Below are 23417 nucleotides of genomic sequence, written 5' to 3'. Positions count from 1 at the left end.
TACAGTACACGCTTATAACATTCTCCTCTCACACCCAAACTGTCTTGGGTACCCCGCTTTGGGGACAATGGCTCGGTGCCAGCTTTGGCGGGTAGCAGAATCACCTGGAGAGTCTGGGAAACACCAACACCCAGGCTCGGGGCCCCGAGGCTCCAATTCAGGCACCAGCTCAGGCAGCTGCCTTTCGGCAAACTCCTGGGAGGTTCTCGCTATCACCCATGGTGCTCATCCTTGGTGGCTTGCCTTGGGTCCCGGGCACGGTCCACATAAGCCAGAGCGGTGACATTCAGTCCCAATCTCCCTCTTGGCCCTCCCAGTGCCCTAGCCCTCCACTCAGGCCTACCTGGATCCAGAACTCTCTCTCACCTTTGCCCAGGCACTTGGTCCCTTTGCTGAGTTCACCTGGGCACGCCCCATGCTGGCCCCACTGACCACCCTCTGGGAACATGCTCTCAGATCTAGGGATCTCGCAGTTCCAGAGAGAGACATCGATTGGCTGCCTCCCGCACGCACCCAACTGGGGGTCAGACCGGCAGCCTGGATATGTGCCCTGACTGGGAATAGAACTGACGCCCCTGGGTGCGTGGGGCTGCGCCCAGTCAACTGAGCCAGGCCGGCAGGGCCCTCCTGCTGTGTTTTCACCCACCAGGCTGCCTGGGGTCCCCTCCAAGCATATCTCTTTGCTATTTTGGAACCCAAGGGGTTCACCTCTACCCCCAGCCCCTCAGGCATCGGATTAGTGGGTCTGCCTTAGGACTAGGGTGACTTCAAGTCCCCCGCCCTGGTAAGCCTGGGAGTCGTCTACACCCCTTCTCCGTGAGCCCAAATGTCACCAAAGATCCGCAACAGTGGGATCTGCATAGCAACCCGGCTAAGACGGCGGCGAAGAGGCAGGTGACCAAGTCCATTTGCAGCTCATGGACCACTGGCCAGGGCTGGACTGCACATTCCAGAGGAGGGAGTGGGTCGCAGGCTGGCACCAGGCACTTTGATCACCGACAGGGAGGAAGGCGTGGTGTCGGGAGAGCTCCCCTCCAGCACCTGCCACGCCCGCTGTGCAGCCTCGTGCCCAGCACACAGCAATTCCCTCTTCTGGTCTCCCAACCCCGGGAGCTGCCAGCGACTCATTCCCCGTCACTGCCCTGGGAGAATGCATCCTGGCAGGGACACTGTCCAAAACATGTCAGCCTGGCTCACGGCTGCTTTGTTAATTATTTGAGTCTGACTTGGGGGTGAGGGGCCTGCAGGGCTCCTGCTCACCCTGACCCATGTGGGTTTAAACCGTCTTCCTCACTGCCTGGCACTGGCGTCTAGCTCCCCTCCTGAGGCCAGGCTAATGCCTGCTTCTCCCTTCCATGCCCTGGGCGGAGCTGGCACCCCCGTAACTGCTTGTTGGCATACACCCCAAAATCAAATCCAGGACGCACAAAGATCCATCGATTGTGCGCTTTGCAGGAGTCACCACCTCCCCTGGTCCCCATGCACTCGAGGCCTGACTGAACTCAAAGGAATCCCACTGCCTGGCTCTTCCTAAGCGTGTCGCGGGCACGACAGAGCCGCTGCCTGAGTGCTTGTGTGTTTTTCGAGATGGCTGCTGTCTGGCCCCCAGCAGTGCGTGCACAACCCTGGCTGTCGACCCCCGGCAGCCAGCACGTGGCCTTGGCTGTGAGCCCCTCTGGAGTGACGTGACTTTGGGCATCGCCACCCAGGCCAGATGGGAGATTTTATTCTCTGGGTCTAGATCTGGCCGGAGGACCAGGGAGTCAAGTCCCTGTGCGGGCTGAGTCACTGCAGGCTCCCTGCCCCGTGGTCCTGCCCGATCACTGGGCTGTGCAGGTTGGCGTAGAGGGCGAAGGACTCCATCAGACAGAGGAAGCGGGCCATCAACGCATCCCGGCGTTGCTCCCAGACATCAGAGGCTTCCTGCTCATCCTATCCCAGGGAGCAGGGACTCCCAGGAGCCCAACTGTCTCTTACCACCCCCTTCACCCTCAATGTCACAACCTCATAATGAACTCTTTGCAGACCACAGTTCCAATCCTACCAGCTGCCAGAGCTGGGAGACACCTCCCAGGGATCCTCACATAGGCAGACAGAAGCCTATTTCTTAAGCCAGTTGCCTCTTACAGATACCAAGCCATGTAACAAGCCTGTATCCGGGCAGCAATGAGAAGCCAACGCGCTGCGGCCAAGGTCAGCTCCCACGTGCACCAGGACGCGCCCTTTCCCAGGCCTCCGGGCCAGAGCTCTGGGGGCACATCACCACCTGTGGGGCTTTGAAAACTACAGAAGCCGAGGTCTGAGCCGAGGTCTGAGCCAGGCTCTCAGCATCTGCAAAGGGAACCAGTCCTGAGTGACCTTTAAAAGGCCTCAGGCAGTTCTGCTCCCAACCAGCGTGGGGAATCGGAGGACGTTGAGAACCTGTGCCCCTTAAGGGAGCAGGGCCGCGTAGACAGGCTGCTGCTTCCCTGTGACGTTTACTCCCGGCCGGCCGGGGGCCTGCGCAAGCATGTGGCAGGCTCTGTATCCCCAGCCGACGGAGCAGACCGGACAGCCTGGCGCAAACTGCATCCCCGTAAAATTCATGTCCGACCAGACCTATGAATGAGACCTTATTTGGAAACAGGGTCTCTGCAGATGTGATCGAGTTAAGATGAGGTCATGTTGGATGTGGGTGGGCCCTAAATCCAACCGGTGTCCATAAAGGAAGGGAGGAAATTTGGACACAGACACAGGGGAGAAGGCCATGTGGAGACGGAGCAGAGACCCGAGTGATGCGTCTACCGGCCAAAGATCACCAAGGATGCCGGAGCCCCCAGAAGCGGGAGAGAGGCCTGGAAGGATCTTCCCTCAGAGCCTCCAGGAGGAACCAGCCCTGCCCATACCGTGATTTCGAACTTTAGACCTACACTTCAAGAGGATCAATTCCTGTGGCTTTAAGCACCCCAGCATGTGGCAGGCTGTCCCCGCACTCCCAGAAATTGAACGCCCCGGGCTTTGCCGTAACCTCTGGCAACAGCAGGGCCCGCTGGGCCTCGGAGCTGGGATGGGGTTCAGAGTTTTAGCTGCATGATGATTTTGACACAACAAGTTGGAAACAAACGCTAGGAGGTCCAGGCAAAGGGCAGAGTCATACACAAAGCAAGAAGGAGACTCCAGACATTCTGAAGCTCCCCGACCCTGACCCCTGGCTGCACCTGATCCACACCCCAGGCAGAAACAGTGCCAGTCTCAGCCAACACTGGGCAAGCACCAGGTGGCTGGTGACGCTGAGTGGTCCCAAGGCCCAACCTCTTCTCACTCTGCTGCTGCGAGCCAAGCCCTGGGGTCTCAGGAGCCAGGATGCCTGCGGGCCTCAGCCTGTTCTGCCCATGACACTCTGGTCAGAAGCATGGCTTGTGTCTCAGCAAAGGGGCCTGGACAGGCCTGGATCCCCTGAGGGGATACCCCATAGGAAGGCTGATCCTCTCCTTCCCCCTCAGATCATGCTGAGCTCCAAAACAGACCTCACTTCCCCCATGCCCAGGTGGCCTGAGCCACATGATGCCCGCAGGTAGGAGCACCTGAAGGCCTCTCAGGCTAGGCAGCAGGGTCAGCTTTAATAGCCAGTTAGGGTGTAGCAGGGAGCCATGGCAGGTGTGGGGAGTCCAGGGGGGCATGGCTGACAACAGGAGAGACCCAGAAAAGTCCAGCTGGGAGTCTGAGCAGGTGAAGGCCGCCCCGCTTCACCACATCTGGCCTGGAAATGGGATGCTGGGGTGGCGGAGACACGGTAGCAGGAAATACACCTGTTGAGAAGTCGGAGGGAGGTGCAGAGGCCCACCTGTGGTTAAACTGACCTTGCCTCAGGATAACCTGGCTGACCTTTACCAGGGCTGCAAGTGTCAGACCTGGATGGAAACCTCTGGGCCCCAGCTAGTCCACCCTCCAGGACCAAAACAAATAACTGGCCTCCTCCTCCCTCGCTAGCTCCCACCTTTGAGGGGCAAGGGGTCCTGAGGGTAATAGATATTTCCTGGGACCCTAAGCAGCCACACAATTCCCTTCCCCCGTCCCCTCCAGTGACCAAAGTCTCAAGCTTTTGCGGATGTCCTGAAAAAGTAGTCACCAACAAGCCACTAAGGACCCTCCCTCCTGTCCAACCCTGGGTGCAAGGCCTCCTGGGCAGAGCACAGATGAGGAGGGGCCCTGGGGCTGTCCAGGCCTTTCTGAGCAGCCCCTCTGAGCCCAGGGGAGGGAAGCGTCCATCTGCCCCTCACTTAATCCAGGAACCCCCAAATGGGGCTGGTGGGAGAGGTCTAGACCTAGAAGCCATTCCCCACCCAGCCCCAAGCCCAGAGGAGCCCAACTGCCACCTCGCATGTGAAAGTTTCTTCCTGGGGTCCCCAGCCCTCCAGCCACCGAGGCCAGCACTCCCCTCCACTCACACACGCCGTGTCCCCCACTCTCCCCGCCCCCGCGCTGGCATCTCCGGGCCCTCCGCCTGCCAAGACCCAATCCGGTCCCTGGCTCCCTTTTCTGGGGCTGGAGCTGCAGCGGAATTTCGGTGGAATTTTGAGGTTGAGAAGCATCTCGGCGGCGGCGGAGAGGGGAAAGAAAGGGAGTGGAGGAAGGGAAGAGAAAGTGCGATTTTGGCGTCAACTTGCAGGATCGGAGACGGCGCGCGGGGCCGGGAGGAGGGCGCCTGGGTCCCTCCGCGGGGCGCGGGCGGGCGGGGGTCCCGCGCGCCCCCGGGGGAGGGGGTGGTGGTGGGAGCCCCGGGGGCCCCCGGCGGGCGTTGTCCTTACCTACGTCTGCATTGCAAAATGCCTGTTGCGGGTGCACCGGGGAGCAGCTGCAGGCGTCGGCCCGGCGGAGCAGCGTCCCCAAGAGCAGGAGGCCGAGCGCGAGCCGCAGGCTGCGGGCCGCGGCGCCCATGGCGGGCGGGGGGCGCGGGCCGGGGGCGCGGGCTCGGGGCTCGGCCGCCGCCGCCTGGATTCGGGGCGCTTCCCTCCGGGCGGGCTGGGGCGCGCGGTCTCGCTGCGCTGCCGGGCGCGCCCTCCGCACCGGGCCCGCACTCACCCCCACAAACTTTCTCGGGGCTGCGTTCCCGGGGGCGGCGGGGGCGCGGAGAAGAAAGCGGTGGGGGTGGCGAGGCGCGCGCGCGGCCGGCCGGACCCTCCCCTGCCTTCTGGGGATGTGTGCGCTGCGGGCTCGGGCGCCGCCGGCCTTTTATAGCGCTCGGAGCGCGTCGGGCGCCGCCGGCGCCCAATGGGGCTCGGGGGGCTCCGAGGCCCCGCCCCGCGCCGCCCCTCCCTCCCCCAAACCCGGCTTTTGTTGTGCTCGGCGTGGGGGGCTCGCGCCGCGCACCTGGCTCCCCCCCCGCGCTGGGCCGCACCCCGTAACCTCCCAAATCGCCAGAGGTTGGGGCGGGGGGGTGATGCGTGCAGAACAGCGCCCGGTGCGCCCTGGCTCAGCTCTTGGGACGTGCAGCGCACTCCCCAGGGCACCAAGGTCCCACCCACCCCCTTCCCCTGCCCCTGCCCCTCCAGCTTGGCACGGGAGGGGTAGACGCCTCCTTCCCTGGCACTAGGGGGTCCCTCAGATTCCAGCGGGGGGCCGAGGTCAGCGCCTGCGGCCCCGCCCCGTGCCCCCGTGGGCGGCGGCTCCTGAAACTTACTGGCTCCCTTCCTCAAATGGAGGCCTTAGAATTTTAAGTGCGCGTCACAGTTTAGTTGCAAAGGGAGGGGGAGTGGTTACTATGAACAAAACAGGATTTTATATAAACTGGCCATATTTTTGACCAGCCAACAAGAGCCAGGGGGGGTGGGCCCAGGAGCCCAGGAGGCAGTAGGATTGGATGAAGGCATTTGCTGGCTCCCCTCGCCCTTCCCTCCCTCATCCCACAAATGTGGGAGCTGAAGGTCTTTTCCCAAAACAGCTCTGTGTTCCAGAAAGGGCGGGGAATCTGACTGAGAGGTGTGGACGGCGTGGGACGTGGGGTGAAGTATGACCCCCGGGGACCCTGTCTGCCCGCCGCTGAGCCTGCCCTGCGCCCCTGGGCGGTGGGCAGTTACACACTGGACCTCCTACCCCGCAGGGGAGGTGGAGAGGGGGCAAAGGGCACAATTAAAGAGTAACCGCCTGCTGAGCTGCGTGGTGCACCCTTGAGATGTGAAACTGGAAAATACTGAAAGTGGAAAACCAAACTTTCCTTTGGTTTCTGGGGGGCTTTCAAAGACAGCCGGGGAAAAAAGATAACTGGGCCGGGCAATATTTTTAGCACCCTGATAAGCCCAGTCACTTTTTCCACTTTTGTTCACATAAAATAGTGTCACATACTCTCTGCTCCGGGTGACAAGGCCGGAGGAATTCAGGGAAAGGGCTGCAGCGCTGACCTCTGACCTCTACCCCAAGGAGGGAGGACAGGGTCAGTCGTCTCCCTTTCAGGCAAGAGAGGGAAGGAGGCAGGAGGACCCGGAGCTGGTACCTCCATCAGCCACCTTCCCTCCTAAGCCGCCTCCCCTACCTTCATATTGGCGGCGGGCTGGCAGGGGAGCCGCAGGGACCCGCCCGTGTGCGCTCTGGCCACAGCCTGCTGGACCTGGCCTTGTGCCTGTGCCTCCCAGTAGGACAGAGAGGAGGGGGCAGTGCCTGCCAGGCCCGCTGGGGAGAGGGCTTCTAGGACCCTCAGACCACACTCCCTGGGTCACACTGCCCACCAGGAACCCCCACCTTGCCCCTGCCTCACCCCTGCCCCCCCAAAGATTTGGTCTGTGGCTGTCATCACGGTCCCTCCCAGTCTACACACACCCAGCAAACTCATCCTGGGCTTGGCCTGTCGGAGTTAACATTGTCCAGCGCCAGGCAGAAGTGCCAAGGCCTGCCCCCACCCCCCTTCCCACTCCTTCTCAGGTAAACAGAGTCAGAATGACCTATAGGCCTGGGCAGGAGCCCCACCAGCCAGGCTTTGTCCCCGGGGCTCACGGGGGACACTGGAAGCACCTCTGCCCAGTGGACTTACTCTCCCCGTCTGGAGAAGCTCCATTTCCTCCTGAGCCCGGAGTGCTCTCTCCCTGGAGACCGCTGGAGGGGAGCTGAACCCCACACTCCTCCCGGCCGGTTCGGAGAGCCAGATGCTCTAGGGTACACGGGCATGGAAACTGGCCCCACGTACCCGGGAAGCTGCTCCCGAAAGAGTGGACGTATCTTGGGCAGGTCTGAGGGCAGCCGGGAGAGGGTGGCTGTGTGTGTGTGTGTGTGTGTATGTGTGTGTATGTGTGTTTGGGGGTGGGGTCCATGTGCCTGGCTATCCCAAGGTGTCTGGTTTGTGATGTGTGGTCCTCAGAGAGGAACCTACTGCTGACTTCAGGGTCACCATGGGCCCCCATCACCTCTGGGCATCAGACTCATGGCCACAGCAGGCAGGTGGTGCCACCCAGCACGGATATCTGTCCCCAACATTCCCAGGTGGAGGACTGTTGACCACAGGACATCCTGAAGGTGACAGGAAGGAGTCTGGAATGACGGAGCCATCTACATCACGAAGGTGGGCCATAGTCCACTGCACAGTCCCCCTAGCGTCTTCGTGACCAGTGGTGACTCTCTAAAGCCCCTTTCGATTTTTATTTCATTTCACTAATTTTATTATTAATCCGGCTGCTCGGACTCGGCACCACTAACCTCTGAGCTGGATCAGTCTCTGGTGGGGGATGTCCTGTGCTCCGAGGGGTGTTGAGCAACATCTCTGGCCTCCACCCTCCAGATGCCAATAGCACCCCATCCCAGCATATGTCCAGACGTTGCTCAATGCCTCCTGGCGGGGGAGGGGGTGGGGGAGGGGGGGCAGAACCACTCTGGTTGACAAGCCCTAAGTGATAAAGATCTTTGGTCGTGAAAAAAGCAAAATTCAGAGACATAAACAAGGTTGCCTGCCTATCAGTGTGTTTCCGACAAACCTCTCTGTCCCAGCTGGTTCTCGGGAGAGAGGGAGGGCAAGGAATGCCAAAAAGACTGTTTCTTAAAAGCGTCCATGAGAAAACAGCATGCATCGTATTTCTTTTATGGGAAATTAAACATATGCATGGACTACACAGTCCTATAAAAAGGTGTTGACCAAAAAGTCAGGGAAGTGACTCCAGGTGGTGGGAACTGAGGTGACAGGGCAGAGGTCACATTCTGCTCCTTGGTCAGGGAAACAATATTCAAAAGAGGTTCAGTCCTAAAAAGGACAGCTCCTGGGCAGAGTGAGGCGGTTTCTCCGACTTTCCCTGGGGGCAGCTCCTCAAGGCATTTACTTTCAAAGGACCCCCTCCCTCCCCTTCAGTGCTCTTGGCTCACCGCTCTCGTTGGGGTTTCTTTTGCGGGTCCATCCCGGGCGGTATTTTATGCCATCCACGGGCGTCTTTAAGAAGGCGGGGCTCGGCCTATCTCCTTCACTCTCTGCCCACGCACCTGTCACCTGCCCCGCCCTCTCCTACCAGGCAGGCTCCCTTCTGGGTACTGGCCTCAGTCCAGGTGGACTCTCCTCCCGTGACACAGAGGGTCCTACCCTGCATGTCCTCCAGCCAGGAGTGCGGGAGGGTCCGCGGTTCCCAGGCGCACGCACCTGAGCTCTGCCCTCCGCTTTAGCTCCCGCTCCTCACCTGTCTGCCTCCCGCATCGCCCGCACCCGGCCCTCCCTGGACCCTCCCTTAGACTTTGTTCCCGTGAAAAACAAAGGGACGGAGCAATGCTGCGGGGGCTTCTGCAGGCCGCCGCATGTTCTCATGCCCAGGCTATTTCCTCTTGGCCCTGGGCACGTGGTCATGTGCTTCCTCCGTGGGCGGGTTGGGGAGCGGGCCGGGGAGCAGGGATGGGAACCCGGGGCCAGGGAGCCGCCTCAGCCTGCGTGCTGGGGACCAGGGGCTGGGGACGAGGGGCGGACACCTGGGGAACCGGCTGCCCAGCTCAGCAGGGGTTTGTTGAGGCTGAGTTTCTGTGGTTTCGGTTTCCTCTCCCTGGAAGCCCAGAGGCAGGAGGCTCGGGTTTCCCGCCTACCCGCCATTCTCCTCTCCCTTTGGTGTTGGGAGTGACGGGCCCACGGCCATGATGTCATCACCTAATCCAAACAGAAGGGGGCTGGTGTGGCGGCTCTGGTTGGCGTCCCGTGCTGAGAACAGCAGTAAATTTCACTTCAAGGCTGTGATTAGGACTGTGCCCAAGAACTGCCTCCCTCTCCTTCCCTCTCCCCAGTCCTATTTTTCTTGCTCTGTTCCAGCCTAGTCTCCCCCCACCCCGCATCTCTCTCTGGGTCCCTCTCTTCTCTGGGATGCTTCAGGTACCCATGAGGTCAGCCCTGTGGTCAGCAGCCCCGAGCTCCGTCCATCCCGAGTCCAGGTTCTTGTCTCATGAGATGCCAAACCACCTCACCCCCAGCCCTGCGCTGCGACCAGATTGAGAGCCTGTGGAATAGGTCCCAGGCCCTGGACATCGCCCCATGCAGTGCGGGGAGAGGGCCAGGGGACAGAGCTCCTCAAGGCCCAGGGCTGGACAACAGGAAGAGCATAGTTTGGGGGTGGCTCTGGTCACCAACAAAGAGATCAGAGGCAGCAGAGCCCTGAGAAGGCTGGGACAAGCCGGGCTCCTCGGAAAGTGAGTCATTGAGTCCTGACCACTGTTCCAGCTCATTCCTGGAGTTTGGGGTCTGGCTCATCAACTCGGTCATTCCACCCTCTCCTCAGCTCACAGACAGCTCCCCAGCTCTGCAGGCACGAGGGGCCGAAAGGCAGCGGCTGGCTTTCTGGTCCCTGTGTTTCCCTGAGCCTGTCCGGCCCCTAGGAGAAGGGGGATCCTGTGAGCCGTCAGTCCTACACCAGTCGGCTGCTTATCTCCTCTCCCTTGGGGTCCCTGGTTCTGTCCTGGTGCTCCTGGGCCCCTGGGACAAGGCTGACCGCTGTCCCCATGATTTCTTCTCAGCCTCCCCTCACAGGTGTCTCTTGGACGCCCCCAGGGAGGGCACCGGGGTCTAGGTGGGCCAGGCCTCCCAGCACCAGAGCTGCGCTGGGCTTCCTGCAGTTGTGAAGGGGCTCTGGGGCCCCCACAGAACTCCCCATGGAGTCCAACTGCGGTCTGACTCCTCGAGGAAGGTAGGGGGCACCCCATGTGTCCCCGAGTCTGGCAGGCATTCCCTGACCCCCCAGGCCCCTGTGGGACACAGGTCCCTCTCCAGGCCTCCTTCCCCAGGGAGCCTGGGCATGGCTGAAATTCCTCCTCACCTGGCCCCAGGCAGCCAGCCAAAGGTGGGTTACAGCTGATTTCTGTCCCAGGAGGTGCCCAGCTGGGGTTGTGTGGAGAGCAGGTGGCCCAAAGTGGGGAGAGATGGAAACCGCCCCCCCCCCCAGCCCCGGCCTGGACTCCTCTCATGATTACTGTTTCCATGTCTGTCTTCCCCATGACCCTCTACATCCTAAGGTTACAGCTCATCCGTTCATTCATTCATTCACTCATTCATTTGTTCACGTATGTGTTGGACACCAGGTGGGTGCCCTGGGGCGCAGGTGCTGAGGGTTCAGACAGAACAGAGCAGCCCCTTCCCTCCTACAGCTCGAGCCCGTCAGTAGAAACACTGACAGAGTCGACAGCGATGCGGGTGCCAGGTGCCGGGCACCTGTGAAGTGGAGGCGGCCTGGGGTAGAGGAGACCTGGAGGTTGGTAAGAATAACCTGAAAGGCGGGGGCCTGTTCTGGACAGAAGCACCGGCTCCGCGAGGCCTAGAGCTGGGGGCAGCTGCTCAGGCAGGGTCCCCGGGGCTGAGCGCAGAGTCGGGGTGGGGGTAGGGCCCCACTGTCAGCATGGCAAGTCTGAAGGTGAGTGTTGGGGATGGAAACAGGCGGCAGCTGCTGGTGGTGACTCACGGCTGGGCAGAGTGATTGGAAACACATGTCCCCAAGAGGCAGGTTTGTTACCCAGAGCCCAGGGTTCTGGGACCACACGGGAGTCACCGGGGGAGAGGGGCCAGGAGAACAGGGTCAGCGGTCAGCGGCAGGCCCACAGGGACCCTGTCGGGCCTTGATGTCCTATGCCGGATGCCTTCTCAACTCTGGTCATGTTCCTACTTGCGACTTTAAAACCAACGTTTTATCATGAAAACCTTCAAACGCATTCACAAGGAGAGGGAGCAGCGGAGCACTAACCCACGCACCCATGCTTGGCTTCGGAAACGACCGGCGTGCCCAGTTTTCTTTCGCCAGCACCCACCCCTTATGGATTATTTTGAAGCAAATCCATGACTTTGCAGCTCATGCCTAAATACTGAAATAACTTTTTTTTTTTAAAGATTCACTTTCTCTTCTTCCTGGTACGGGAGGATGTTCATTCGATTTTATGAGGGTTTATCTTAGCCTGAGACGTTTTCTTCTCTCTGGGCACAGCCGGCTCCCTGATGGAGGCTCTCCCTCCCATGGCCAGCTGGGTGGCTTGGGCATGACTGACCGCTTAGCCTCGCCCCTCTCTGCGCCCTGTTTGGAACATGGGTCCCCCTAGTAGGGCTGTCCAGAGGAGCCGTTGGGAAGGCCTGTCACACACGGTGGGTCCTGGGTGATACTACGAAGGGGCCAAGAAACAAAGCAGGTCACACAGCTGGAAGCTTCTGGAGTCAGGATTCAAACCCAAATCTGCCAGCCCTCCAAACCTGTTACCTTTCCCACCACAGCCCCCAGGGACTTTGAGTCCTGACCTTGAAGGCCCCTCTGCCCTGACCCCACCCCTCGGACACCTTGGTCAGGGGAGGCGTCCAGTCCCAGGGAAGCACTTTCTTCAAGAAAATGAACAGCAAAGGGGGGGGGGGGCTCCCAGCCAACGGGCAGGGCGGGGATGAGTGGGGGTATAGCCCAGCCTGGATCTTTGGGCTGTAAGGAATGAACACCCAGATGAGATAGTCGAATTAAAATGGGTGTTATTCCAAGGATTCAGGGAATGCGCGTCACTTACGCACAGAACGTCCCGTTGGCCCCAGGAATGTGGACAGCCCTCGGGCTAATTCCTGCCTCCAGCTCCCCCTCTCCCTCCCCCGGGTCTTATCTCACCACAGGCCTTGCCTCACCCGGTCCTCTCCCTGCTTTCTCTGCCTTCCCAGGCTCCACCCTGCCCGCCCTGTTAGTTCAAACACTCTCACCTGGGTCCTTCTCTGGGGTCACGGCCCTGCAGGTGCAGATCTGACGGCTCCGCCAGGGTCAGGTGACCACCCACACTTGACTCAAAGGCTGTGGCCACCAGCACCAACCGGGTAGTCAGGGCCTAGGGTGGGGAGGACAGGCCTGCTCAGAGGGGTGTGGGAATGGACCCCCCTCTGCAGGAAGTGCCTCCCACAAGGAGACATGAGAAATAGGGGTGCAGTTGGGCCCTCCACTGCCTGCCTGCGAGACCCTTCAGCAGTGGGAGGAGGTGGTCAGGGTCTGGGCCTCCAGAGGGCCTGCCATACCCCCTGGCTTTGGCTTCGGAGAGGTTCGGTCCGCTGGTGGGTTCCGTGGGGCCCCATCTCCCAGGCCTTGTGATCTCTACGATCTCGATGGGAGAAAGAGCCCGATTCACAACGATGTGGTCCGAGCCCTCGCCTTGTCCATGACCACGTCTCCTGGCAGCTGCGGACGGCCGTGGCCACTCCAGGCTTGGACGTCGCCTGGAAGGCATGTCTGGGGCTGCTACTCTCTAAACGGCTGCCAAAGAAAATATTTTTTGCAGGTTTCTTGTGAGCTGAGGATGAAAACATGACACCCAGCAGGAGGAGTGGGGGAGGGAGGCCCAGCTTTCTCCAGGATTCTGGAAGACACTCGGGGATGACATCACTCAGGCAGTGGGGACTGAGGGTCCTGGTGGTGGCCGAGAGGGGACCCGGTGGGCAGAGTGGTCCAGGGTGGACGGGGCCTGGAGCTAGGGCAGATCTTGGGGTTGTTGTAAAAGCCTGTGCCATAGAAAGGCAAACGAGATGACTCAGGCCGAGCCTGTTTACTCCCCGAGAGGAATGTGCCAGAAACGACTACTCGAGAGGGACTGCGTGAAACCTAGCTTAAAATAAACAGGAGAGAAAGGACAGAAACTTCTCAAAAGTACAGAATCCAGGTTGAGTTTTCGAAAGTTCAGATAAACAAAAAGAAAAAAAAAAAGTAACCAATACTCATGCGGAGAGAACCATGTCCATATACGGGCATCTGCCTTCCATTTTCACATTTGCACAGCTACACACACACACCAGGTAACACTGTGGGCACTGTTTTGTCTCTTGCTTTTTTTTTTTAAACATGTATTTTTTTTTTTTTTATAATTTAAAAAAAAAAATCTTTATTGATTTCAGAGAGAGGAAAGGAGAGGGAGAGAAAGAGACAGAAACATCAATGATGAGAGTCACTGATTGAGCCCGCAACCCAGGCATGTGACCTGACCGGGAATCGAACCTGGATCGCCTGGATCCCAGGTCGATGTTCAACGGCTGAGCCACGCCCGGTCGGGCTCTCTTGCTTTTTTTTAACCCAAGAAGGTAACATGGACCTCTTCCCGCAACACCGGTTTTAACATCTGCGGCGCATCCCGCTCGGGGGGCAGGATGGGGTCGCCCATGGCAGCGCCAGCTCGCTGGTCCCTCCAGCTCCCAGCCCTACCGAGCGGGCAGGTGGCCTCAGCCGTTACTATGGCAAATACTCGCGGAAGGCTCCGATTGGCCAGCCTTGGATCCTAAGCGAGTCCTTGAGCCAATCGCTGCAGCCAGAGGGACTGAGGGCTGTGATTGGCCAGGCCTGCGCCGTGCGCCCATCCCGCAGCCAGGAGGAGGCCGAGGGGAGGGATGCGGAGCAGCCCCGAGCGTAGCGCCCCCAGGCGGCAACCCGACAGCAGCTCCGCGAACACGCGTGGGAGGAACCGCCAACCAGGGAGTTGGGCCGAGCCTAGGGGACAGATCGGGGGACCTGGTCCTCAACCTGAAGAGGCTTACAGTTTGGGGGAGACCCCAAAATATGCAAAATCCAGTTCAAGAAGGGTCCCCTGCCAAAAATGAGATAAACACAACGGGAGGACTCTGTTGCAGGACAGACCTGGGTTCGAGTCCCGTTTCCACTGTGACATTGGCCAACCTCTTTACTTCTCTGGACACGAGCTCCACCGTCCACAGAGCGGAACAGTAACACCTCCCACACGCACCGGGGTATGGCGAGAACCCCCCGTTGACATAGGAACAGCCCGGCTTGGAGCTCAGCACCCAGCATGTGCTTGGTGGGCACACAGTAGGTGCTTGGTAGATGGTAGTTATTATTATTGCTGCTCATATCTGTGCAGGGAACAGAGCGATTATAACGCACAGAACTGCCGCTTAAAAAAGGCTTAAGTGTGAATTGTGTTCATCATAGCAAAAGGTGGAAACAGCCCAAATGTTTGTCACATGCTGACCAGATAAAATGTGCCGTATGCACACGAGAGACTGTTACTTGGCCATCAAAAAGAATGACCTGACATACTGGGTGACCTTGCCACACCAAGGCATCTACTGAAGGCTGGTGTGATGGTGGCGAGTCCCAGGCAGGGTATGACAGCCTCTCAGAGGCAGAGATCTCTGGGCCAGCTCATGTTCCAGAAGAGGGCACGTGGAGAGAGAGCCCTTCCCAGACCTGTGCCCGCATAGTCGGTCCCTGCAGCGTTTCTCAGGCACATCGCCGGCTGGGGCTGCCACCCCTCGTCCCTCACTCACAAGATGAGCAGCTCACCCACAAACCAGAGTGGTGGCCTGGAGAGTCTCACGTGGGGCCACCTCTGCGGACGATTCCTCCCTCCCACAGGTCACCCTCCAGACTCCAGCTGCCTGGGGAGAGTGCCCGTCTCTGACCCGCCCCTTAAAGAAACATCACGGGTCCCCTGCTGGAGAGATACCGGAAGACATTTTTTTAAAAATTCAATCACAACATATACACAGAAGCTGGACAACCCCCTGCAAAGTGAGCACACCCACATGACCACTGCCCAGAACGAGAAATGAAACCTCACCAGCACCCAGAGCGGCACCTCCCGGCCATGCCCTCGGGTTAGAGCTCAGTCCTGCACCGGCGGCTGGCCAGTTATTTGGCCAGGCTTCTATTTTAGGTCAGACCATTCCAAACACATCCCCATTTTTCAAAAACCTGTCCAGTTGGTTTTGCAAAGACAATTTTATTTATATAGACACCACAGTCATTGCTTAGTTGGGTCAAGCTATTAATTTCTCGCCGACAGTTTGTCTGCATTTGGCTGTAGCAGGGTGACTGTCTGGGAGGAAAGGTCACCAGGTGGCAGGAATCCTGTCGGTTGAAATTGCTCAGCATCCCAGAACTAGGTCCAATGATCCCCTTGGCTTCCTGAGGAAGCGACTGGAGCAGAAGGAAGGACAGGGAAATACAAAGGAAGGTTCTACTGCCGTCAGGATGGTGCAAATCTGCCCAACAGCTGCCCGCCGCCGATGCCATGCACGGCCCCCAGAGCCGCAAGCCCCCCATGCGAACGCTCTCCGGGGCCCTGGCCCCGGGGTCCCTGGGGTGAGATGTGTAAACCATCCTTTTTGGTTGTGCCTGTCGAGCTGGTGTTTTATTTGCAGTGGAAAGCAAACCAAACTGAGACCCAGTGTCAGGACAAGAGCCAGCTTTCTGAGGACATGGCTACATTGTCTTCATCTTGCCAGTTTCCCACAGACGGGTGAAAACGTGTGACCACCGTCCTGGGACTGGCCTTGGACCTGGGCTCCAGCCGGCTGGTTCTGAAGGAAGTGCCACGGGCCCAGGGGACAGTCCTGGGCCCCACTCGCTGCGTGGAGGGCAGGCTGCGGGGTGAGCCGGGGGCTCTCTTCCCAGAAGCGCTCTCAGGACACACGTCTTTTATTTTTTTGAGGCTTCCTTCCCTCGTGCTCAGCAAAGCTGCGTGTGCCAAACCTCCTCGGTGGGGCTGGAGAGCGGGAGGATATTTGCCTTGTGAGACGTTAACCTTGAACAAGCAAAACAAGAAAGGCCGCGCGTCCGGGGCTGACGGCTTTTACAGGAACCGGGCCGAGTTGACTGCCGTGAAATATGCTGATGGTGTAGAAACGCCGAGGCTCCCCTCCTTCGGCTGCGCCCCGCCGCCCACGGCAGTCCTGCGAGTCTCTGTCGGCATTTGGCTGCTCCGATGAAGAGGGACTGACTTGCCTTTCTTGTCTTTCTTCCACCACAGTCACACCTTGGGGGGAGCCACTGCGATGTGGACCGCGTGGGCTTTGGAAACGAGCCGGTGAAGGAGCACCAGCAGGTTGAGGGCAGAGAAGGGCGCAGGGCGATGATGTGAACACCTGCAGGTTCTGGAAACGTAGCTACGCCTGTGGTTCTCATGTATTGTCTCTCCAAGTAGGATTCAAATAACCGAGTGTCACTTACTGTGCTGGGCACTGGGGGCAGAGAAATGCTTGAGGCCTGGTCCCTGCTGCTTGTTGTCTAATCGAGTAGACAGACATACAGACAATCCCTATACTGAAATAGGAGAAATATTACAATAACCTCCTGTACTGGTTAAGGTATTCTAAGTAACTCTGCACCCAGCTCACACAGCCTTAAACAGTAAAGTAGATTTACTGCCTCACTTAACTGAAGAGGCCCAAGGGAGCACAGGTATGGCCATGTTCGGTCAAGGCTCTCCGCTCCTCTGTGTGCTTCTTTCTCAAGTTGGATTGCCTCATGGTCACAAAATAGCTGCCAGTGCCCCCAGTGCAACCAGGCTACATGTTTCCACATTCAAGCTGCTTTCTTCAGTCAGGAGCCAAAAGTCCTGAACTTTGCTATGGAGTGGTCAGTCATGTCACCGTCTCGAAATGGAGCCTCCAGACCCTAGTTGAGCTGCCCCAGCTGGTGATGCCATGTGGGGTAAGGGTAAACCGTTCATGCTAAGTCCTGCCCAAACTGCAGATTTATAAGCAAAATAAAAGATTTTGTTATTAAGTTTTGGGGTGATTTGATGGATAGAAATAGATAACTACAACAAGAGTTCTGAAAAGAGGTTTGCTCTGCTTTCTGGATGTCGTGGTACAAAGCCGGAGCCACCACAGCTGATGTGGCACCGTGAGGGAAGCTGGTGCTACAGACGGTAGGATGGGCACGTGGCCCTGAACCTGGTCCTCTGGACGCGGCTGAACTGCTGGCTCCACCATCCATGAAGCCCACCCAGCTTCTGAACCTCCCAGGCGATACAAACAAAAACACCCTCCAAAGTTTAAGCCTTTCTGAACTGCATGTGTTACTCATGCCCCAAGGCATCCTAACGAATGTCTCCTATCCTCACAGGGATCTGTGTGGGCTGGAGCAGAGGGACGTGTCCACTGGGTACTTTAGAAGAGTAGCTATGGTGGCCCCATGGGACTGGCCTGGAGAGAGCTGCGGGGCAGACAGGCCCCACAGGGGGCTGCGGCGAGACTTCCCAGAGGGAGAAGGCGAGGGTCAAGGTGAGATCTAGAGAAGGGACATCACCCCCGATGGACAAAGAACGGGGCAAGCAATTGAAGTATTGGGAGTGGCTCTCCCTCCCCTCCCTTCCACTCCCACGGACTGGAACCTTCCTTTCCCTTTGTCCTCACTGTGACGAGGGGCTGACAATCTCCCGCATTCGGAAAAGGCCCCTGGGGAAGCGGGAGCTGCTAGGCCCAGGTGGTCGGCTCAGCGGCGGCTCGGCCTGCCCACTGTCCTCTGCCCTCGAACCAACGACTCTCCCTGTTTCTGCCCGTTGTTCTGGGCTGGTCCCCACCCTCCAGCAGAGCGAGGCGCAAGGCCGGCCTTCCCCCGTCCCCCTCGGCGCCCCCCTGCGCCCCCTCTCACAGCTGGTAGTTGTTATTGCTGCCCTCAGATGTTTACCAAAGGGCTCGCTCTGCGTTTTCTCTCCTCTGGCAGCGCAGATCCTTAAAGGGGCCCGGCTAGCTTTCCTCCTCCTGGGCCTCGGGGACCCCTCTCCCTCTGGATTCCCCCTGGGGGGTCCTTGTGTGGAGAGCAGGTGCCAGGATGGGGACAGCCAGGGCCGGCAGGCTGATGACTCCCTCCCTCGGGGGTCAGCCCCTGGGGCCATGGCATCTGGACCACCCTGACCGCCGAAAGGGGGAGCTGGCCTCCTTTACCTCCTCCGACGGAGGGCGTTCACCCCCACCCTGAGCGAGCTCAGGACGAGACCCCCCTCTGGGGGGACACGGGGCCCAGGTCCTCCAGGCCGCCGGCCCCCTGGGGTCTGGCCACCCGCAGCCCAGAAACACCCGACGTGCAAAAGTGAAGAGACTCCTTCTCAAAAGAGCTGGAACTTTTAATCATTTTCAGAGACCCTCTGACCTGCGTGAGACCAGGCGGGCTCCCTGTGACGTGTCCCACAGGCCCGGCAAGGTCACGGGGAGCTTCCCCGCCCGTCGTGTGGTCAGGGATGAACGAGTCCTCCTGGCTGTCCCCCAGGCCGGGCCCCTGAGGGGGGCAGCCCAGTGTGGGCTCCGCACCCGCGGGGACCAGCTCTCCTCTCGTCTTCCCCGAACCCCAATCAACACGAAGCCTTTGAATGATTGCAAAGCCTGGACCCCAAATGCCCAACGCTGCCTATAACCCCAGGGGCTGCGGAAAGCTTTCGCGAGTGTCTGGCAATGACGATGGGAGAGGCACAAACACCCCTCCAAGGACTGAAATTTGTGTCCCTCCCCGGCCAAAATCAAAGGTTGAACCCCCCACCCCCCACTGCCACCGGGTGATGGCGCAGGAGGTGGGGCAGTGGGGGATGGGTAGGTCCTGAGGGTGGAGCCCTCCCGAAGGACATTCGTGCTCTTATTAAACAGACCCCAGGGAGCTCCCCCGGCCCTTCCGCCCGCGAGGACAAAGCAAACGAAGACAGCTGTCTCTGCACCCGGGGAGGACCCTCCAGACACCACATCCAAACACACCCTCCCCGTCGGGACAAGGGGACTGCGGCCCAGGGGAGCCTCCAGGTCCCCCGCCATGGGGTACCGGTGACAGCCCTGCAGACAGGGAGTGAGGCGTGTTATCAGCACCCCCTTTACGGAGACCAAGCGAAGGCTCAGAGGGGTGAAGCCTCTGCCTGAGGTCACACAGCAAAGAGACAGGGGTCCCGCTGGAGACGGCTCTCAGGCTGTTACCACCTTTTGCCTCAGACTCACCTGGAACTCAGGGGTTCCCTCGCTTGTCGGGTTGTGGCTGCCGAGTGAGCAAGCGGCCGGTGTGGCCCGGACGCTCCGGGGCAAACAGGGATTAGGCTTTGGTGTCGGCGCTTTCAAACGGGCCTGGGAGAGGAGAGGGTGGTAGGGAGGGGTCACCAAAGGCCTCCCCCCAGAACCGCGTCTCATCACAGGCTTGGGACCGGCCCCAATGGCAAAGCAGGGAGCTGAGAAAGCCACCGGCCCCAGGAGCTGGCCAAGGTCAAAAGCAGCCCTGTTACCATCACCACCCCCTAAGTCTGTGTTGCTAAGGCAACGCTCCTCCCGTGCGACCCATCCCCGCCTGGGGTCCGCCTGATTGAAGCAAAGCCTCTTGCACGTGGCTTCCTCGCCGGGCTTGAGGCTGGCCTGATGGGGACCAGCTGCCCGCTCGCCTCCCCCTGCCCGCCTCCCTGCCCCGGGCCCCAGGCCCTCCTCTCTGCACACCTGAGACCGCCTCCCCCGCTCTGGGGCAGTCCTGCCCAGCCCCTCCCTCGCCCCCGATGGAGCCCGGGAAGCCGGCACAGGCAGGGCGGACCCCCCCGAGTGGAGTGGGGGGCTCTGATATTTCGACATAATAAAAAGTGCATATTAGGCTTTCTTCCCGGTTCCTGGTACAAGAGCTGCTCTAACTTCCGGAATTTCCTGAGTGACTGGGGTGAGAGGGGCCTCTTTGGGCTTCATGATGAGCCTCCCGTGACCACGCCTGAGTTTATGCTATAAGGAGGTGACTCTGGGAGGGCGGGGGCCTGTGACCAGGGCACTGGACCCCCGTGGTTAGAAGCTTGGTACTTTCGGCCCCGCCCGACTTCAGGGGTGGTTGGTGGGAGACTGAGCTGATCTTGCCTGTGGAATGAAACCTCCATAAAACCCCTAAATGATGGGGTTCCAGGAGCTTCCCCCTAGGTGAGCTCGTGGAGGTGCTGGGAGGGTGGTGCACCCAGAGGGCACAAGGAGCCCCCGCCCGGGCCTCTCTTCCCTCGGCCTGTTCCCACATGGGCTCCTGTTTATGATATACCAGTGACGGTAGTAGAGTGTTTCCCTGAGTCCTGGGGCCGTTCTAGCAGATGGACCCCCGCTGCCCCGGCTGCCACTGGAGTCCGGAGTGGGGTCCTGTGGCACGGACCCTTGGCCCTGGGATCAGCATCAGAGAGCTGGGAAGCGGTGCTGGAAACAACCCCACAGACGGGTGTCAGTGGGGAGAACAGCTCCCATCTGGTCCCGAGTGATAGCACATCGGACACGTCCCGAGCGACAGCACAGGGGCGAAGGAGGCAGGACTCTGCGAGCTTCCCAGGACGCCGACGTGACCGCAGCGGCGGTCACTGGTGCAGACACCAGGCTTTGCTTCAGTGCCCCAGGATCCCCAGGGTTCCTGACTCCGCCGGGCTGGGGCCCAGAGGATTCGCATCACTAACGAGTCCCCTGGGCCGCGGGCGCTGCCGGTCGGACCCACTCTGAGAACTGCAGGTTTACAGGGCCTGAGCGGAAGCCGCCCTGAGCTGGCCCGTGGTCTCAGAGCTCCCACTCCCTCCAATTCCAGCTCGAAACAAGACCCATGTCTTGCCCCAGGGGCCTCCGTAGGAGCCTCTGCCCCGCCAGCCCGGGCGCACATCTGGCCCGGGCACATCTGGCCCGGGCATGGAGGAGAGGGAGCCGCGGGAGCGGGTGCGGGGGGAGCAGAGGCTCTCCGCATTCCTTCCTGGGTCTGCGACTCCCAGGCGTGGCCCCTGCCCGCCCGCCCAGCGACATTCTTCCAGATCAGCTGCGGCCACACTGAACCTTCTCTGCCCAGCTCTCAGGGAGGCCTGGGCTGGCCACCTTCTCCCTGGGCCACGTGGGTGGAGCAGGAGGAAGTCACCTCGAGTTCCAGGCATTTCAAGGAGCCACAAGCCTGTCGGTGGCCCAGACCTGGGCGTGAGGCCGGAGCAGCCAGGACTTGCCGTGGCCGGAGGGACAGCGTTTCCAACGGGGCCCATGCTCCTCACCCCCACCACAGGCTCCCCAAACTCCTAACTGTGGCAGAGGAAGTGGGGATCCCCTGGCTCCTTCCTGGGATCGCTCAGAAGTGCTCAAGACGCACCCAGGCACCCGGGGGCTAGTGCTTTGCCTCTGGTCCCTGAAACTCCGGGCTCTGCTGGTTAGAGGTTTCAGTCAGTCATTCCCTCATTTATTTTTAATCGTCACCCAAGGCCATTCTTTTTTCCATTGATTTTTAGAGAGGGAGGGAGGGAGGGAGGGAGGGAGGGACAGACTTCAGTGTGAGAGAGAAACGCTGATGGGCTGCCTCCTGCAGGTGCCGACCGCGGGGCCAGGGGTCAGACCTGCAGCCCAGGTACCTGCCCTTGGTCAGAAGCCCAGCTCCTGACCCTCTGCCGTGCGGGCCGACGCGCTGACGCTGAGCAACCCAGCCAGGGCTGCTCGAGGGGTTTCGCACTCAAGAGGAGGCTGCTTCCTCCGGGAGGCGCCTCTGTGCCCCCCGACGGGAAGGGGAGCCTGGCACCTGGCTTTGGGCACTGCCCGTGCCCTTGGGCAGATCCCGTGGGTGAAGAAAGAGGGCATGAGGATGGCGCTGGGCCGGCCCTGACGTTTGGGGGACGCAGCTGCCCCTCCAAAGCGCAAGGTGTTCCCCGCCCGGGGCCACCCCTCTGCTGCGAGGTGCTGGCCGCTGGGAGGGGAGCGGCTGACGGCGGCACCCACACGGTGGCTCTCGGGGTCGCCGCTGAGCGTCTGTCGCACACGCGGGAGCTTCCTTTCTGTCCTCTGCCGCTGTTGCGCCCGACGGCGGTGCCGGTGGCGGTCCACGGTGCGGTTTAAATAAACGACTTAGAAAATGCGAAGGAGCCCTGGCCGGTGTGGCCCAGGAGCGCCGGCCGGGACACTGAAGCCGGGTTAGATCCCGGTCAAGGGCACGCACCGGGCTGCAGGCCGTCCCCAGCCCTGACCGGCCGCGTGGGAGGCAGCCCCTGACGTGGGACACACGTCGATGCGTCTCTCTCTCCCCTTCCACGCTCTCTGAAAAGCAACGGAAAAAATGTCCTCTGGTGAGGCTTAAAACAAAACAGAACAAAACAACAACAAAAATGCTAAGGAGCCCTGGCCGGCTTGGCTCAGTGGTTAGAGCGCCGGCCTGCGCACGGAGGGGTCTCGGGTTCGATTCCTGTGGGAAGCAACCAATCAACGTCTCTCTCTCACGCAGATGTTTCTCTCTCCCCCCTCCCTCCTCCCTCCCTCCTTTCCACTTTCTCAAAAAATCCTGAGGTCAGGATTAATGACAACAACCACAAAAAAACCAAGGAATTGCCAAATAAGTGGCCGAGATGGGCCTGGAGCTGGGCGTGGCAATTGGAGCCTAGGGCCTGGGCTCCCTTTGGGGAAGGGGAAGCCGCCCTGGGGAGGGGGGCGGGCGGAGGACCATTTCTCTGCCTTCGTTTCTCCCATGCTGGTGGGGAAGGAGTGGGGGGGTCGCTGATGTCTTGGCTGCCCAGCGTCTGAACCTTCCTCCCATTGGGTGGGCTTTGGGCCGCCTCCCCTTCCCGAGGCCAAAACAGTCCAGATGCTCGTTCTCCGAGCCCCTGGCCGAGAGTGGCAGGCACGTGGCCCGAGCTCGGCCAACCGGAGGCTCCGGCCCGGGGACCCTGTGCCCGGGGTGCATCGCAGGGAAGCGGGGCGGTCTGGAATGCTTGGCCCCGCTCTCGGAACCCGGAACCCGCAACCCGCGCTGCTGTTCTAACTGGACGTCCCCGTGGGACCCCGGGCTGGGTCCTCCTGCCTCTGCCTTGACTCTGGGGGCCGCCCAGGACCTTCCCCCACACCCTTCTTCCCCCTGACCTACACCACCGGGGGTCTTTTATTTGTCGTCAGGCCCCTCGCCAATGGGTAGCTGAGTTGTTTCCGAGTTTTCACTCTTAGAAACAACGCTGACGTGGCAACCTTTGTTCCCATCCCTGTGCACACACGTGCGAGGCTTTACGGAGGACAGACTCCCTGTACCTGCTGTTCCTTCCCCGGAACGCGCCCCGTCCTGTTCAGAATCCAATTGGAGGCGGTCCCAGCCGGCACCGCCACCGCACACCCGGGTTTCCATCACCACGGCCCGTTTCAAGTGCCCGGTGTGTGTGTACTTGCGATCACTGCCTGTCTCGCCCGCTAGCCTGGGGCTTCGTGAGGACAGGGACGGGGTCTGCTTGTTCCCTGTACCCCGGGGCCCGGCACACCCAACATAGAAACGCAGAAGAGACTCACTCGGTAA

General features: G+C 60.3%; 1 protein-coding gene across 1 annotated transcript in view; it reads right to left on the bottom strand.

Annotated features, from left to right (window-relative positions):
• TIMP2 (TIMP metallopeptidase inhibitor 2) overlaps positions 1–5188 on the bottom strand; it is a 32706-nt gene extending 27518 nt beyond the window's left edge. The window contains exon 1 of the mRNA XM_081161197.1: positions 4788–5188. Within this exon, the coding sequence (XP_081017323.1) occupies positions 4788–4917 (130 nt within the window). The 5' untranslated portion in view covers positions 4918–5188. The remainder of the gene's footprint in view (positions 1–4787) is intronic.
• Positions 5189–23417: the final 18229 nt, after the last annotated feature.

This window comes from Miniopterus schreibersii (genome assembly GCF_964146895.1).
Source record: "Miniopterus schreibersii genome assembly, chromosome: 16".
In the NCBI taxonomy this organism is placed as follows: Eukaryota; Metazoa; Chordata; class Mammalia; order Chiroptera; family Miniopteridae; genus Miniopterus; species Miniopterus schreibersii.
The sequence above is the reverse complement of the archived record's forward strand: the minus strand, read 5'-3'. Positions and strand labels throughout refer to the sequence as shown.